At 45.4% G+C, this 18,274-nt stretch overlaps 1 protein-coding gene across 11 annotated transcripts in view; it reads right to left on the bottom strand.

Moving 5' to 3' along the window:
- The window catches only part of PSD3 (pleckstrin and Sec7 domain containing 3), a 647,135-nt gene that overhangs the window by 172,621 nt on the left and 456,240 nt on the right, over nucleotides 1-18,274 (bottom strand). Inside the window, exon 1 of one of the 11 annotated variants that reach the window (XM_059049111.2) lies at nucleotides 10,730-11,653. The exons of 9 other annotated variants lie outside the window; for them this stretch is intronic. In XM_059049111.2, coding sequence (XP_058905094.1) covers nucleotides 10,730-10,888 — 159 coding nt within the window. In that variant the 5' untranslated portion in view covers nucleotides 10,889-11,653. Of the gene's footprint in view, nucleotides 1-9,812; nucleotides 9,950-10,729; nucleotides 11,654-18,274 lie in introns of those variants that run through there. One more of the 11 variants, XM_067022679.1, reaches the window with a different exon arrangement.

The following is an 18,274-nucleotide window of genomic DNA, read 5'->3' as shown; positions in this document are numbered from 1 at the left end:
TGAACTTCAGATAAACAATGACTAACTCTTTTCAAGCCTAGGTATTACCTCCCAAACTTTGCATGAGGCATACTTATACGAAACATTATTTATTACTTACCTGAAATTCAAGTTTAACTGGGTGTTTTGTATTTTTATTTGCTAAATCTGGCAACTCTCCCCGGTGACAGAGTTCCAGTGGCAAAACCGGAACTCACACATAGGACCATCTGCCTCCAGAGCCCAGGTTTTTATTCACTGCTTTACACCTCTTGTCCTTCCCAAGATGGACTTGCTGTGACTATGTCAAAACCCTCCTGGGAAGAGGATATGTATCTCAGGTAGAAGAGGAATTCACTGAAGTACCAATGGAAAGATTACAACATATATTCTGAAAAGATCTTCATCTTCAAACAAATGTGGGCATTAAAAACTAATGTCCAGGGCTTCCCTGGTGGCGCAGTGGTTGGGAGTCTGCCTGCCGATGCAGGGGACACGGGTTCGTGCCCCAGTCCGGGAGGATCCCACATGCCGCAGAGCGGCTGGGCCCGTGAGCCATGGCCGCTGAGCCTGCACGTCCAGAGCCTGTGCTCCGCAGCGGGAGAGGCCACAACAGTGAGAGGCCCGCGTACCACAAAAAAAAAAAAACAAAAAAACAAAACTAATGTCCAAAAACATTATGTAGATGTGATTTAATGTAGCAATTGTTAGAGCCTGATAGCTTGGAAAAAGTTAATGTAATGATAGTCTTAGTAAATCACCACCTTCTTCCCTAAGAGTTAAGGTTAACTTCCAAAGTATTCTTCAGAGTATGTAACTATTCTCTGACCTGTACACGCACCAGGATTTTCAAGTTCATTGCCTTCATAGCCATCCCCTGATTTTGCCTTTAATTCTTTTTTTTTAAAATAAATGTATTTATTTATTTATTTTTGCTGTGTTGGGTCTTCGTTTCTATGCGAGGGCTTTTTCCAGTTGCGGCGAGCGGGGGCCACTCTTCATCGCTGTGCGCGGGCCTCTCACTGTTGCGGCCTCTCGTTGCGGAGCACAGGCTCCGGACGCGCAGGCCTAGCGGCCATGGCTCACGGGCTTAGTTGCTCCGCGGCATGTGGGATCTTCCCGGACCAGGGCTCGAACCCGTGTCCCCCGCATCGGCAGGCGGATTCTCAACCACTGCGCCACCAGGGAAGCCCGCCTTTAATTCTTACATGCGAATCCTCTGATTTATTTATCAAAAACTTGTCTGGATTTGGATAGCTGGGCCATACTTTTGAAGAATGTAACAATAACCAATATTTTCAAAGAAGATTCTGGATTGTACTTGCTGTATCTGTTATTAGACCCTCTTGTTGTAAGCCTTACTTGTTGGGAAGTGGCAGGCACATACCATAATAAAGGAAGCTTCATAATTTTAGTACATAAAGAAAACATAAATTCCAAATGACCTCGTAAATTACATGCAGTAAGTTTTTAAACAGCTGAAAAAATGATCAATTATATTTAATGATTAGGGACATGATAAAGTTAATGTACACAGTTAAAAAACTGCTTGCTGAGTAACATTCAGAGTTCTTTTTATAAATGGCTTATAAAAATGATTCCTGGGGGACTCTGACATTTAGAGAGAACATCAGGCATGGCATTTGTTCTCTTGTCATTTTCATGCATTAGACAAAGTAACGAAGACAAACCAAATGGAAACAGATTTCATCCAAAACAACCAGTACAGCTAAATTAAATAATCTAATCCAGTGGCTACCACGCTTTGAGATTTCACGAATAGGAAAATTTTGAAAAGAGGTTTGGGAACCCTCCTAGAACTGGCAGATTTTCATTTTTTCAAGTGAGGAAATATATTAAAATAAAACACTATCCTCTACTGCCATCATTCCATCAAAATAATTAACAAGGACAACCTTAAGACAAAGCACTGTTTCCCAAGAAAGGACCTTACCTTCACTAACATTTTCACTATAGACTGAAAACTTTGACAGCAACCAGCAGCAGAGCACAGTCTAGTCCTAGAGCTGCTAGAATACAGTGTCTGGGTAAAGATGAAATTTTTAAAAAAGAAGTCCCTATTACTTGGTATTTGCTAAACACAAAGTTAAGATACACAAGCCATTCTAGTCAATGGAAATGATTCCAGTCTCATATGTACTTATATATGTTGTTCACTTTCCTTGTTCATTTTTAAACATTTATCAGAGGAATACATTTATCAATTTCATAACCAAAATTACTAAAAGGCATGTAATGAATAACAATCCTTTGATTTATTTACTTCAGATTTTTGTTATCCAGAGCTAACCTCTTTCAACTCCTTTTTTTTTTTTTTTTTCCTATTTTCAGTATGAACTACTGACTTTCAACTGTGGAGCTCTGGAAAAGAGCACTTCTCTCCCCCCACCACCTCTCTCTCTCCCTCTCTCTCCCTCCTTCTCTCTCTCCCCCTCTCCATGTCCATCTCTCTCTCTTCATCTCTCCCTCTCCACCCGCCCCCCTCCCTCCCTCTCTCTCTCTCTCCCCCTGTCCATCTCTCCCTCTCCGCCCCCCGTCTCTCTCCCTCTCTCTCTCTCCATCTCCCTCTCCATCTCTCTCCCCCCTCCCCCTCTCCATCTCTCTCCCTCTCTCTCTCCCCCCTCCATCTCTCTCTCCCTCCTCCATCTCTCCCTCTCCACCCCCCTCCATCTCTCCCTCTCTCTCTCCCTCTCTCTCCATCTCTCTCTCTGCCCCCCTCTATCTCTCCCTCTCCCTACCCCTCTCCATCTCTCTCTCTCCCTCTCTCTCCATCTCTCTCTCCCTCTCCATCTTTCTCTCTCCCCCTCTCCATCTCTCTCTCCCTCTCTCTCTCCATCTCTCTCCCTCTCTCTCTCCATCTCTCTCTCCCTCTCCATCTCTCTCCCTCTCCATCTCTCTCCCTCCATCCCTCTCCATCTCTCCATCTCTCTCTCCCTCTCCATCTCTCTTTCTCTCTCCCTCTCCATCTCTCTCTCTCTCTCCCGCTCTCCATCTCTCTCTCCCCCTCTCTGCCCCCCTCCAACTCTCCCTCTCTCTCTCTGTGTGTCTCTCTCCCCTCTCCATCTCTCTCTCTCCCTCTCTCTCTCCATCTCTCCCCCTCTCTCTCCATCTCTCTCCCCCTCTCCCTCTCTCTCCATCTCTCCCTCTGCCTCTCCATCTCTCCCCCCTCCCTCTCTCCATCTCCCTCTCTCTCCCCCTCTCCATCTCTCTCTCTCTCTCCATCTCCCTCTCTCTCTCTCTCTCTCTCTCACACACACACACACACACACACACACACACACACACAGTATACTCTTACTCTCCCCTCCACTCCCGATCCTCCCACTAAAATTATATCACAATCACAATTTAGAGGTGCATCAATTTTCAGTGCTTACCTTGTTATGACTAGGCAGATGTAATTCACTGCTGAGCTATGTGTACAGTAGGCCACAGTTGCTTCTTTGTGAACTTTTTGTTTTTCCCGATGTTAATCATGACCTCATTTTGTTGTTGTTGACTTCATTTTCTAAGAGCCTATCTCTAATTCGTCACCACACGGGGAATCTCCTCTCCACATGGTCCAACACTTCACGTATTCTCTCAGTGACACTGCTGGAAGCATCCTTGGAATCCTCTATTCTCCCACTCCAATCTGAACTGGTCAGTTTCTCCTGCACACCACAACTACCGAGCCCGTGCGCTCTGGAGCCCGCACGCTGCAACTAGAGAAGCCTGTGCGCTGCCAACAAAGAGTCCGCCCACCGCAACTAAGACACAAAGCAACAAAAATAATAAACAAACAGACAAACAAACTGGTCGGTTTCTATCTCCTTCAGAGCTGCTGTTCTGGGGCTTCCCCTTTACTATCATCCTGGGGTTCCCCTCTGACTCTCTGCTATTAGATTTCTGTGTACTGGACACCATGTCTTCTCTTCTTCCAGTAACTTCAAGTAAGATGGGTGAGGAGAGAAGAAAGAGACTGCCCATTGTGAAATGTGTGTACTTTTCACTTAACCCGCTTATTTTCAATGTGGGAATCCCACTGCTGGCCTCAGCTGAGCCTGATTTCCTAAGTCCAAAGTCTCTGAGAGGAGCTGCACAAGATGGGTGATATGGTCACTAACTAGGCTCTGCAAAGCAGGGGAAGGCATCTAGAGGGTCCAGTTACCAATTTTAAAGGACTTAAGGGATTGTTCTGTTTTGACCCACTGCCCTTAGAGGTAGCCAGTGACTGATTCCTACGCCTTTCCTGTGTTCTATGGGCTTCCAGGTCTGCAGGCACCTGACTTTCAGCTCCCTCTGCAGTTAACAAGTCTACGTGCTTTCCATCTTTTGAATTTTGTTGACATCTTGAGGGAATCTGTCTCGTTCTCTGTGTCCTTGAAGACCTATGAGTTCTACTGTCATTTTAGTGGGGTTATGTAGGCATAGGGATAAAAGCACATTTTGTTACCTTAAATTTTAATTTTAAGAGTTATGCTTTTGCAGCATATAAATACCATTTAATCATGATCTCAGAGATCACAGCAGGGGGTTGATGAGGCATACAAAAACCCCCTTAAAACACTGCCCAATCATAATAAAAGCATTCTGGCGAGCCTTTCTATTTTAACTGCTTTTCAAAAAGTGTTCTGAGGAAGAGAACTGTCATAAGTCAGAACAAAGCTGGTACTTTATCAGTGCCTCTAAGTGACAGGCAAGTCCTTCTTCGCTCAAAGCGCTTTCCTTGTCTGTCTGATTATTAGGTCTAGCTAGTTAACTAGACCTCAAACCTTCTGGTTTACTTATGCTGCGAAGTCTCAGGAGACAGCTCTAATAAAATGGTCAGTAGGAAGCAACGCCCTTGTCATGGCTGCTGCGGGTGCAGGGTCTGGAGAGGCTCCCCTGCCCCCTGTGTCAGCCCCTCCAGACCCCTGCCAGGTTCTCAGCTCTGGACCTGAGGCTGATGCCACTAAACCGCACCTGGCTGCAAGGAGGAGAGCAGCGACTGGGCCTGGGAGAGCTGCACACTCTCGCCGGAGTTACTGGACTGAGACGGAAACTTGGCTTGCCGGATCTGAATAAAGCGATTACAACTATACTGATGCCTCCAGCTGCCTTGGGTACCTCACGTTCCAACACTTCACTGCAGGCTGCAACCACTGTCATGTCAGGGGAAGAGCCAGGCTAGGAAGAGGGCCTCACCCAGTATTTTCCTAAAAATTCTGACATGAAGCATTCCGAGTAATCTATGCAGAAAAACAAATCCCACTGAAATCAGACGATCTGCTTGGAAACCAAAATGTTGTACCATCAGAACGTGGTAGAGCCGATCTTTCCGAAGAGTGTACTGCTTGGAAGGTAAGATAATGCTCAAAAATCTTAATTAAAAGCCGAAGACAGAAGAGAAACCCCCTAATAAATTACTGAGGAGGAGCTACTTTGCCCGGCTGCTCATGGTTTCTGTATCACTATGCATGAGTAAATAAAAAACGTTCTCCAAAATTTTCCCGTTAGTCCTTAAGCGGAATGCAACCCCTGAAATCTAAAGCAGGCAACCAAGCATAATCTAACAACAGGTTTCAATAAAGGCAGGCATCGTCCTGGGAAATGCAGGGCATCTGGTCGCCATGCATGTTCCCACACAAGAGCTCCTGACGGTTAACTTCAGGTTATCACCATGCTGCTAACCTCCTTGCATCTTCAACAAAGACTATCTTAAAAATGCAAGTTGTTTCTTCTTTTTTCTCCCGTAACTCCCATCTTAACACTATCTCACAGATTTCTCTTCTTCCCTTCCCTTGATTCTGACAAGGCTTATATACTAGCTTGCCAGGAATGATGGCACAGACCAGCATCTTCTTCACAATGTTCAAATACTGCCTGGAAGATCTGAAACACCTGCCGAGTACACCATCCCTGGAAGAACGTGTTCAAATAGAAAGGCATGAGTGCAGCAGAGCTGGATGCAGTGTGACCCTGGGATTATTCTAATGACACTCAAACCAAGTACAAAACCACGGGCACCTTAATCAAATGAAAATGGGTAAATAGGAGGATAGTGAAGATCTGCTTTTAATTACATTCAAGGGTCAACAAGTGTCACTCCATCATGAGCATAGTTTGCTGAATATCCTAAATAATCATCCTTTTAAAAGGTACTAATTTACATGAAAGTACTGGCAGGATCTGAAAAATTCAGAAACAACTTGGGGTGAGGGGAGGGGGAGTTAGGGGCTGGAGGAAAATCCAAAAACACAAACCTAACAACAAAAACCAATTATCACTGTGCTAGCTTTAGAATTTAAAATAAAACTAAAGGTGGTGAAAGCTTCTCTTTTGGGGGCAAGGCTGAGTCAAGTCTGAAAAGGGTTAAACAACTATTGACAATTATGTAGTCTGCAGCATTACCTTCCAGAAGGGCCAGGTATCTTAAGGCCTCCTCTGGGTAAAGACCACATTAAAATATCACAATGTATTAGTTTGTCAGAATCACACCTGAGGGAAAAGCGTAACTTCTTGGATCACAAGAAGTGGTTCCGGCGTGAAGACAGTAGAGCTGATATAAGAAAAAGAGAGTCTGGAGATAAAACTGTTTTTATCTTTGCACAAGCAGATTTACTCTGTGAAAGACACCTCCTCTCAGACTCTCTCGTGTGCCAGGGTCAAAACTAGTAATGGGAGAGGTTCTTCATAGTTTGGCTCTAATAGTTTAGATCTACTGTCCTTCTGAAAGGATCCAACTGAAGGATGAATCTACAAGGTTAAAAGATGTTCTACTTCAATTTAAGAATAAACAAGTATAAAAAGACATTTGCAGGAAATTTTCCAAATTATGACTAAGGATTTTCTCCATATTATATGAGAAATACAGTTTTCGAATAGGCAGACATAAATGACCCATTGAACCAGAATCTCCTTCCCAGGCGCTAAGCCTTAGTTTAAAGAACAAAAAGATCTGGTGAAGAAGTACAACAATCCACAAACCTCAAGAAAAACTTCAGGTCGCAAAGGGTCACGGTAATGATTTCTTCCGGGTTCCTTCGCGTATAGATTTGGGTCCCAGACGGAGAAATGATGAACGTTTACCTAACAATGCTACAGCAAAGCCTCTGCAGAAGGGAGAGGACAGAGTTGATGGTGTCTTGCACACCACTGCAGCGAGTTTTGCAAAGCGATGAATTTAGGCCCTTCCACTTTCCTTTTATGTGTTTATGGTTAACTCCAAGCACAGGAAGAGGTTTATTCAAAATATATGTAAACTCGCCTTCCCTGAATCTAGCTCAGTCTTTAGGTTCCTCATACAGAGGAATCACCATCACCAATCCCCACAAGGTTTCTAAAATTAACATTAGTCAGAACCAGGGTATCATTTCATCAACCCCTGCTCTTTATGGGTGAGTGTCAGGGAGAAGTGACTGGTCTAGGTGCACACTGCTGACTAGTGAGCAAAACCCCGGCCCGCCACAGGGATGCTGCCACAGCACAGAGCAAATGGCCCCCGTTTTCAGTCGGCACCACCCAAAGTGCCGGGGGGCTTGCTCTGCAATGTCACTGTTGGAGAAGTTGGTTTCTTTGCTGTACTACGGAATAGCTTGAAACAGTTTGCTTGAATCCAGATGATAACCAACCAAAGAACCCTTGGTTTAATCTCCAGCCTCATACTATTTCTCAAAAAATGCCTCAGGGGCTTCCCTGGTGGCGCAGAGGTTGAGAGTCCGCCTGCCAATGCGGAGGGCGCGGGTTCGTGCCCCGGTCCGGGAAGATCCCACGTGCCGCGGAGCGGCTGGGCCCGTGAGCCGTGGCCGCTGCGCCTGCGCGTCCGGAGCCTGTGCTCCGCAACGGGAGGGGCCACAACAGTGAGAGGCCCGCGTACCGCAAAAAAAAAAAAAAAGCCTCAGGAGTCAACCATGCGCATCACACTGACCTACAACCACAATAGAAAAGCGTCCCGTTGAGATCCCCTCATCTATAATGCATAGTGTAGTTGGCAAGAGACAGGGAAGGAGAAAGCGATATTGTCAACATGAGCTTTTACAGGTTTATGTTCTAAACCGATAGTTGGCTTACTCAAGTTGAAAACTGCGCAGTACGGAAATAACTTATATTTCTAAGGGGATGTGGAAACATGTGGCAGAACCGAGGCTTGATCGGCATCTTCCTCCACGCCGCACGCCTCACTCAGGAGTGCCTGTCTTCAGACACCGACCTGAGATGCTCCTTGGGTCAGAAGCAGAGCAAGCAGCTGGGCCGCCCCCTCACGGCCAGGAGCTCACGGGCACCCTTCCACCCGCAGGCCCTTAGCGGATAAAGAGCCACATAAAGTCAGATTTCACTAAGACATTTAAATAATGCATGCGTTCTCCACAAAACGCGTACATGTTCTTCTAAAGCTTTCAAGGGGTACAAAACGTGTTACATAGCTCCAGCTCCTTGACAAGGGACTACAATGACTGTACCTATTCTAGAAAACGCCAGAGTTCCAGAGACACAAAAGTCAGTCCCAGGAGCATACCCCACGTTAATGGTACCTTACTGGCTTTTTTTTTTTTCAGGGAGTGGTGATGGTATCTCTTCTAACCCTTAGATTCGATATCTCGCATTTTGGATGAAGAGTCAGGTAATGAAAACGTGTTATTTACACGATTAGCAGGAAGAAGCACTGATTTGATTTTAAGGGCTAAAAACGTAAGGTGAGTGAGAATTCTGATTATTAACCCCTGGAGTAAAACGTGTACACTGTGGACAGGAATTCATGTTGACATGTATTTATACACGTCTATAATATAGTTTGGTTCAGTACATTTAGGGTATAAGCCTATAGTGTGATTCAGTTTACCTCATTTAGGGAACAAAAATGGTTAGTGAAAGATAAAGTTTAATCTATCTAATTTCCCATTCTAATGATTTTCTGTTAGCTACTTCTGGTAGCTCAATTTTAAAAGACTACATAATGCTACAAAAATATCTCTTGTGAGATAGTGGGTGAATGCGCCCTCCAGAACTTCCTATGCCTCAAAAAATATAATTTAAACAAATTTGACTATAATCTCCAAAGTACCATGTGATGGCCTGCTGCCTCCAATTCTGCCAGAGGTCTTTTATGCTGTTCTCTCCTTGCTATGTTTGCAATACTCCCCCTCCCCCCCCCAAAATGCTTGGCTTTCTCTTGCATAGAATCAAATCAAACAGAAGAACCTGTACTGTGTGACCAACAGAGAAGACAGCAGAGCGGCCTTCCATTTGGCATGTATGCTAGATTCCTACATTACAGTACACAACCATAATTCTGGGCAAACAGACTAATATTACAAGGCTTAAATTATCACCGGGATTGTTGGTAGGTGATGATGGTCTGATACTGAGGGTACAATCCATATTAAAACAAAACCTAAACACGCTTCTTAGCACTCTTAATAGAAGCTAATCAGAGCCATGTTAACAATCACAGACCTGCCCACATACACTTAGCTACTTAACAATATAATAAGCCATCCAGGTCTATCTCAGCAGGAAACAGTAATCATCACACCACAGGAGGTCTCCTAACAGTTCCAGTAGAAACCAATATATCCCCAGGCAGGTCACATTAACAGGACGGGGAAGACACATGTTTCTTCCTAAAGCTACAGCTTTAAAAAAAACACACACAAAAAAAAAAAACAAGGAGGAAAGAGTTACATCTGAAGACATTCTAGCTAGAAAAATCTGCTAATGACTGATGGGGTTAGATCCCACTGTGTCACAGCCTAAGGGAGTGGGTAAGAAGCCAACATGTTTCTTAAAGTCACATGAGGTATGCTGCCCCCTCCCTCTACCCCCACCCTATTTCGAGGGCACCCAGTTATTACCAAAGTCTTTCAATAGGTAAATGTCACAGACGGCGGCTGGGAGGGACCTGTGAGGAGACCGGGTGACACTGAGCTCTGCTCCTGAAGCTTCCCCCTGCACACATCAAACCTCCGAGTCTCCAGCATAATCATCTACATCTCCAGCCCCGGACTTCTGTGATCCCATGATGCCATGATTCCATTTTTAAACCTGTGGAGTGGGAGTGTTTCTGAGTGCCCTGCTCACACAGATGGTGGTGGGAAGAATCTCAAGAATATACTGCATGTAGTAAATGCCCATTTCACTACGTAATCACCGCCTTCACATCTCATATGAGCAGAGATGATGGTATCTTACAGACAGTCACAGAAAGACAAGTGGATAATGGCAGCACAGCATCGGCATACATATGTGTAAGGAACACGAAAGAAGAAATTCTTCCCAATTACATACACCTGAGGCTCTGGGCGAGCTAAGGATGTAGTGGAATAGGACCAGGTCTGCCCTCCACATATTAGGGGGAAAGCAGGGGAGGGAAGGCAAGAGGACCTATCTGAACGATAAAATCACACACGCTGTCTCTGTCTTCCTGATGTTCTAAAAATACACTGCACTGACAAGTCATTTGTCAAGGCAACCTTTCTGAGACTGAAACGCGATCAATGTGCGAACCGACACTTCTCCACTATCGTTTCATTTCGAGCCCTGCTTCACCCCTGTCTTCCACAAACTGGCTCTTTAGCAAACTGACCCACGCCCGCCACAATCTTAATATCTGGAGTTCAGATACCACCCCTCTCACCTATTATCTTAGAGCCATTTTATGCACCGTACTTTCCCGGTTTGTCATTGCACGTTAGACGCTGGCAAAGACTGTAGCAAATTTTGTTACCTTAACATACAACTGTCAATACGCTTGAACGTGGTATCTCTTTACCTTGGTCTCCTTGGCAGAAAACTCTGAGGAGTTGGAAATTTTCATAGACTTTGACCGGTGTGACTGCCGCCGGATGGAATCCTCCCGGGAATACTTCACAGAGCCTGAGGTCCTCACCCGCACCTTGCCGGCACTCTGAACACTGTTCACACCAATCATTTTGCAGGCTGACTGGGGAAGGGGCTTGGAGAAATACAAAGGCACTTTCCAGCCGCTGCAAGGCTCTAACGCTGGAGGAGCTCCGCCGGGCCGCGCCTGAGCAGCTCAGAGCTCCGAGATCGCCTTAGCCCAGGAAACACCAGGCTGCTTCCTCCAGCGTCAACTACCCTGCTCGCAGAGAGTCTGACTGTTCCAGGCACAGCTCACGTCACTGGCTGCGAACAGGAAAAAAAGCAACCCCAGCCCTGCTACTCATCTCTCTGTTACACACACACACACACACACACACACATACAGACACACACACACCCTGTATTCACACGCTGGAACAAATGGCAATCGGCCAGGCAAGCAATTCATTAACATTCCAAAGAGCAACACTATTTCTCTTGTGATTGTGCAGCAAGCTCATTAATGTCCACGACAAGATAGAGAGACCACAAATAAAAGTCTCAAGTAATCTGTTAGGCACTACAGAGATAAATTTTCAAAAAGAAAAAGGAAAAAAAACGATGGGCATCAAAAGACTCAGTCAATTCCAAGCAAGGAAAAGGATGACAGCCACAGAGCCATCCCAACGAGCGTTTGTTTTCCTCTCCCCGTCCTGTTCCAGGCCACATATCGTTTAACAGTAATTCAAATTGCATTGCCTTCTGAAGAACTGAATGTTTCTTACAGCCTCAGACTACTACAGCCAGACGTTTAACCGCGAATGTGGTCAGCCCGTATGAGAAATCCAGAATAAAGATGGTATGTCACCTCCCTCTCATACTGAAAACTTAAAAAAAAAAAAAAAAAAAAAAAAAAATCAATCGGTTAGCACATGCTAGCTTTAAATATGGCTTAGAGTGAGACACATAAAGCCAACTCTGACCAAGAAGGAGCAAGAAGCTTTTCCAAGAGCTAGAAATGCTCTGCTGGCACAAGAATGCATGCAGCCCCCTGAGTGAGAATTACAAATTGGAAGCTAATAGAAGACTAGAGAATTTTCGTTCCTGACATGTGAAGTTCTGAGTATAATACTCAGGATTGCAATACCTCACTTATCTGGAATCCCGGGGGTACAGAGGGTCAGTCACAGAAGCCTCCAGATAAAGGAGGGCTTAGTGTTAACATGAATACAGTTTTAAAATAGTTTGTAAAATGCCAATCCGGAAGACGGTGCTGCTGCAACCGACCCCACTCCTCAAATCTGATCTTCTCTTTGATGACTCGGGATTACAAACTTTGTACAGTACGAGGCACAGCTCCTGAGCACCGTTCAGGAACGTGGGCTGTCTCCTCTGCTGACAGTGAGCCTGGCAGGTGATGCTTGGACTTGGGCCGGGCTGCACCCCACGTCGGGGGTTACCTCCTACCTCCTCCGGCCTCTCCACTTCCCATCTCCTACCCTTGAAGCCCGTGATGCTTCAACTCTGCTATGAGTGAAACAAAGACATTAGAGAACTTTGGTAGAGTCTGGTCGAAAATGATAGTAGACAATCACTTCTGGATGATCCTGGAGATCTCCTCTCCTTTAAGAATGCAGAGTTTAGAGTCTGACATCATTTTTGGCTACTTTAAGGTAAACTTTCCTCTCTTCCCAGGTAATCTGAAGCTACTGAACCTTTTAAATTAAAAAAAAAAAAAATTCTGCAGTGACTTTATATTTTACAAAGCATGTTCCAAAGACATAAAAAATGAGGATAAAGCTGCTCGTTTAGAACATGCATAATTCTAACTTAAGCATATGGTGATTCTATAGGCCAATATCTCCATTTAACACAAATAAGCCTGAGGTAGAACCCATGAAGGAACTAGCAGCAGAGCCAAGATAAAAATTCAAAAAGTACGAGTGGAAGACACGAGACCCTGCTGCAATGTGTCAGAAACAGGGAACACGCTGTAAAAGCAGCACATCGTTTGGGTATCTGCCAGGCAGAACAGTGAGGAGTTAGAACATACCTCCTGATGAACTTAATTTCCTTTTCCCCACCAAAACGCTTACATAAAAAGAAGGAAAACCATGTGCTTCCATGTACAGAAATGGAATCTGATTTCTGGGACGTTTAGCAGCAAAATCCTATCTTTACCCAAATATGTTACCTTTAGCCAAAGACTGCCCAGCTGGTATTATTCCTCCTGTAATGTTATTCCTAATAACAGCTTTCACCTGTTTAACGCCTCCTACTTTACAGCAGTAGCACGGGTTATCTCACTGGGGTTCTCAGCTTGACAGCGCTGGGAGGGGGTCGGGGTGAGCGGGGACTGTAGAACCCCCTCTTCACAGGCGGCACAAGTCAGTTCGGGAGGTGACGGCAGAGCTGCTTTCAAATCCTCACTTTGAGCCGCACCACACAGTTTCCTCATACTGTCCCAGCGCTTTCGTGTCGGGACAGGGTGAGGAGCACAGAGCCGTGCCCCCACAGGGTCAGGAGGAACACAACACAGGGAGCACGTGAGGAAGCTGGCGGGGACCCCTAGCGCTCAGGAGCCCTGGCTGCTCTGACCCCACCCCGCCAACCTGGACTCGGTCCCACTTCTTCCCAGCACCACCGTCCCCTTCGGTCAGGCCGGGGTCTTCACTCCCTAGGACTGCAGCTCTCGCTCAACCTGCGCACGCAACACATGCTTGCCTGCTTGCCGAGCCTCTCCTGAATGGTCCCCGCTGGTGACCTCCCGCCGGCCACTCTCGTGCTGCACCCTGATCCTGGCTTTCACCATTCAGGGTGCAGCTCAAATGCTACCTTTTCCAAGGGGCCTCCTCTGGCCACCCACCTGAAACAGCCCCACCCCCGACCCCAGTCACTCTCCAATGACTGCCGTCTCCCGTCTCCCGTGTGCAGGGCATCCCTGGCTGTCTGAAGTCCTCCGCGTCGCAAAGCCTATAACGGCATCTGCAGAGAGCAGGAGCTCAATGACTACTTGTCAAATAAACTCCTTAAATGTACAGGAAGTTTCCCTTCTCTATTGTATTTCATGTCATTTTCTTTTTAAGAAAATTCAGCATAATGTTTTTTTTTTCTGAAAAATGACTACAGTTAATGCAAAATGAACTTCTTTCCTAAAGGTAACATAGAGCATGCAGTGAATTTTAAGTTTCCTTCCCACACTAGTTTCCCAGTCCCTTTGCCCAGAAAGAAGCAATATTGCCAGATTCCTAAGCATCCTTCCAGAGACAGTCCATCCATGGACACTGTGTGTATGTGTGAGTATGTATCCTTTTTCTTCTTATGGGCTATAAATGAAAGCATGATCTATATTCTTTCTGTGTCTTGTTTTTCCTTACCATCGAGATCATTCTACTTTAGCACACATAAATCTCCCTCACTCTGATTCATCGCTACACAGTATTCCAGCATACAGATGTATCAGGGTCTTATTACTGGACATTTTGCTCCATAAATAAGGATGCAGTGAATATGCCTGTAATGTAGCACACCTTAAATAACATTTAAACAATATGGTTTTCCAACTGTTTTCGGAATAAGTCTAATTTTCCTCCCCTTCCATTTACATCCCCCACAGCTGTGGTATTAGGTACATATGGGGTTCACAACTAGATTCAATATTTAATGATGGCCCCATCCTGCCCCATCTTGCTCTGAGAAGGCTTGACCATTTTTAGACATCAGCCAGCCTCTGCAGAGGAGCCTGCTTGCTATAAAATAGAGGCAGGCCTCCCGGAGAGCAGCAGCTGTTTAAAGTACAAAATAACTTTTCATCAAAGCTTTAGCAGAAAATAAAGGTGACTTCCATATCAAATAGAAATTGTAGGAGCAATTTAATTACGCAAATTAACTGGAAGGCTGGGAGTCCATACTGCAACCTCCTGATGCTTTCTCTCACTGAAGACACTACTTGGTACACAAGCCCTAACAAGTTTCTAAAAAGTGTCCCAGTTAATGGTCAAAAGAAAAACTCTCTAAACCTCTCTAAACGCAGAGTCCCAGAGAACTGAACCCCATCTAATACATTGCTCATGTGTGCCTACCAGGTGCCGGGTGCCAGGGATACATACAGCACCAATACCGTAAGGCCCTAACATGCAGCTGGCACCCAGTTGGGGGTGGGAGGCGGGGTCAGCAGGAAATCCTGCCACAATCACAATGGTGAGTACCTTCTGGATACCCATGAACTAAAGAGTTGCAGAACTCCAGTGAGATAGTTGGGAGGACGACAGTGGCTTCTAGGCAGGTGTGTCCTTCCTCTTTATAAAGCTGGGACGAAGTGAGAGAGTGGCATGGACTTATACACACTACCAAATGTAAACTAGGTAGCTAGTGGGAAGCAGCCGCACAGCACAGGGAGATCAGCTTACTGCTTCCTATCCTAGAGGGGTGGGATAGGGAGGGTGGGAGGGAGACACAGGAAGGAGGAGATATGGGGATATATGTATAGCTGATTCACTTTGTTATACAGCAGAAACTAACACACCATTGTAAAGCAATTATACTCCAATAAAGATGTTTAAAAAAAAAACACAAAAAAACCACTGTGGAACCGTTAGCAGAAAAGGTCAAAGACTGAGTTTAAGCACTCTGGAGAGAAGCCAAAGTGGTAATGAATTCTAAATATCAACTGTCCAGAGGTACAGTTAACACAGTAGGGGAGGGAAGAGAGGCATGAGATGCAAGAGGAAACCAGCTTCAGTTTATTTTCACAACAGGATGATGGCCGTAAAAGGATCTCATGGCTCTCCTAGATTCTTTAGGTCACTCTGGCTTGTATGGAACAGAGTAAAGGGAGCGAATATGACCAGAGAGTCAGAGTCACAGGCCCAACACCTTCAAGAGGCTGGTGCTACTGTCACGAAGGTGCTAATAAATGATTTCTTTTCTAGGCCGTTCATTTGCACTTAATCTCATTGGGAGAGCTGGAAGGAACCTTAGAAATAATCACCTTCAGTCTCTTCATTTTATAGATGAAGATTCCTGAGACCCAAGAAACATGAAGTGGCTTGTCCAGGGCCTCATAACTAAGTAACGGAACTGAGACTTGTGTCCAGGTTTCCTAATTTCCAATAGAAGCTGTTTTTCTCCTGTGCTATTTGCTTCTTGAAGCTAAACATTCCACAACCACACATCTTTTCACACTGCATTTAGGCTTAAAATGGTTACCCTGAAATCCAATATGAGGAGACTGACTCCAGAAGTGAATGGAGGTCAGCCACTCATGTAATAACTGCAGAGAGGAGGCTTGAAAAATCAACTCTACCAACAGCTTAGGACCAGCCTGGGGGGCCAGAGAAATGTGTGGAAGCTTCCTGCCCCTAACACGGCAGGAGCAAGGTAGGTAGCGTTCCGTCCTCTGGGTACTGTTCCTTTCCACACAGCAACATGATCACAAAATTAGTCAACCTTCCAGAGAACAGTACCTACTTTACCACAGTCATGGAGAGTATATACAAACAACAAATGGTTTTAAATAATAAAAAGAGATAAATTCGATAAAAACGAACTCCCTGCTTTTTCCCTGCCTTCTTCCAGGCTTTCCCAGCTGATCCTCTTCTAATCTGAGGACCAATTTTGAACCCCAGCAGAGGGTGGCAGCCGTCTAGCTCTCCACATGGCAGGACTAGATCCTGATCCCCGGGTGGTCCAGCCACATGAGACCTCACACAGGCTCCCCTGCCTCTGTTTTGTGCTAAGAGTCTGAGCCAGAACCCTGTTGCCACACTTCACCAATCTACCACCTTAATGGATTAGACACCTCACAGACTACTCTCCAAAACGGAACTCATACAGCTTCTCTCAGAATACATACTGGGCCTGCTCTCTAGTCCCGTATCCTTCAATCCCAGCCTGAGGAGCTAGTTGCACAACCCCATTCCCTTTGTCCACTAATCCTTTTCATAAAGGTCTGATAATGCTTATCCTCACCCATCTCAGGTGGACACAAAAGTGAAAAGTTTTGTCTAGTCATGGGGCTAAAGATTTCCTGCATTCCTAAGTCATTATGTGAACTGTAAACTAAGCCCAATTTTAATGAACAATCACTGTCTTCGGTAATTGGCAGTTGAAGGTCGAAGTTGTCTTTGACTCGTTCAACCCAGGAGGATGCACTGCTTCCCTCCAGCGGCCCTCAGCCTCGCCTGTATGTTCGCAGGCTTTAGTTCCATCTGTTCCTTAAACACACAAAGGAACAGGATGGGAAAAAAAATCTTTAAATAGAACCTTCTTACATTTAAAATTAAATAACATTCTTGCTGGGGGGAGGGGGAGGCGGAGGGGAGAAACCACCCTGTAAGCATGAAATAGTTCCAAACTTGAAAAAAAAAACATTATTTATCCCTCATAGACCAAATCCAGTCATGTAAGACATTCAGACAAGAGACATATATTACATTTGCTATTTAGAAGCCCAGAAACACAGAAGGAAAACTGCATCTTTGTGTTCATAAGACATAATTCTGTGCAACTGACACTGCCACATTCAGCTCAGTCCTTTTCAAACCATCACATGAAAAAGCAACACAGAACTTTGTCTTGAAGTCACTGGACCTTCTGAGGGGGAGAAAACCCTCTCATGTACCACTAAGATGCTAAAACCTTCTTCTGTGCCGGAAGAAGGTCCTCTTCATTCTATCCCAAAGTACATACAAAATGCAGATACAGAAGTGGTATCACTTCAGAGCTCCCAGAGCTGTTCTTGTAGCTGTTGGAGGAGGTCATCAAGAGGACACGTATACCGGTTGACCCTGGAGCCGGACCTGGGCACCCGGAGGCTCCTCACCCAGTCCCCACCCTCGGAATGTGCGCTCCACTTGCCTTCCCCGTGCTAGGAGCTGCCCAAGGACGCGGCCTTGAGACAGTAAGGTGGTGTCGGGACCATCTGGACGGCCTACCTGACTGAAACCACTTAAGGCTGCTTCTAAACTTTAAGAACCTGGGGGCAGGTGCAGAGATCCGCTGTGTCTCAGACACCCAAGACGAGCCTCGTAAATTCCCTTGCGTATTAAACCTGCCACCTACCAGTCCGGAGTGACTGCCTCTTTCTTTGGTCTCTCCCTGCCCTCCTCGTATGGGGCCAGTTTGTGAACCAACACCTGTGAGTAAACCAGTAATTACAGATGGGATGGTACGTGCTGAGAAAATATCTGTTCCAGAAGCCAGTCCAATAAACCCGCCCATAATAATCTCATTTACTGTCAATTCAACAAATATCCCCTAAGTGCCTAAGTCATGCCAGGCACACTGTCCAGAAGGAAATAAAACGGTTCAGATATCGCTGCCCTTGTGGAGCTTCACGCCAAAGGCAAATTATTCTCTAAGCAAGAAACGATGCCAATTACAGTACATGACTGTACTTGCATTTTTTTCCAAAAAAAGATGATGTGTACAGAGAGAGGACCAGTTTTTGCTGCCTCACGTTCATTTATCAGAAAGTCCTCTAAACCCACAAATT

Source organism: Kogia breviceps, chromosome 20, assembly GCF_026419965.1.
Source record: "Kogia breviceps isolate mKogBre1 chromosome 20, mKogBre1 haplotype 1, whole genome shotgun sequence".
Lineage (NCBI taxonomy): Eukaryota > Metazoa > Chordata > Mammalia > Artiodactyla > Physeteridae > Kogia > Kogia breviceps.
Note: the sequence above shows the minus strand (reverse complement) of the source record. Positions and strands in the feature narration are given on the sequence as shown.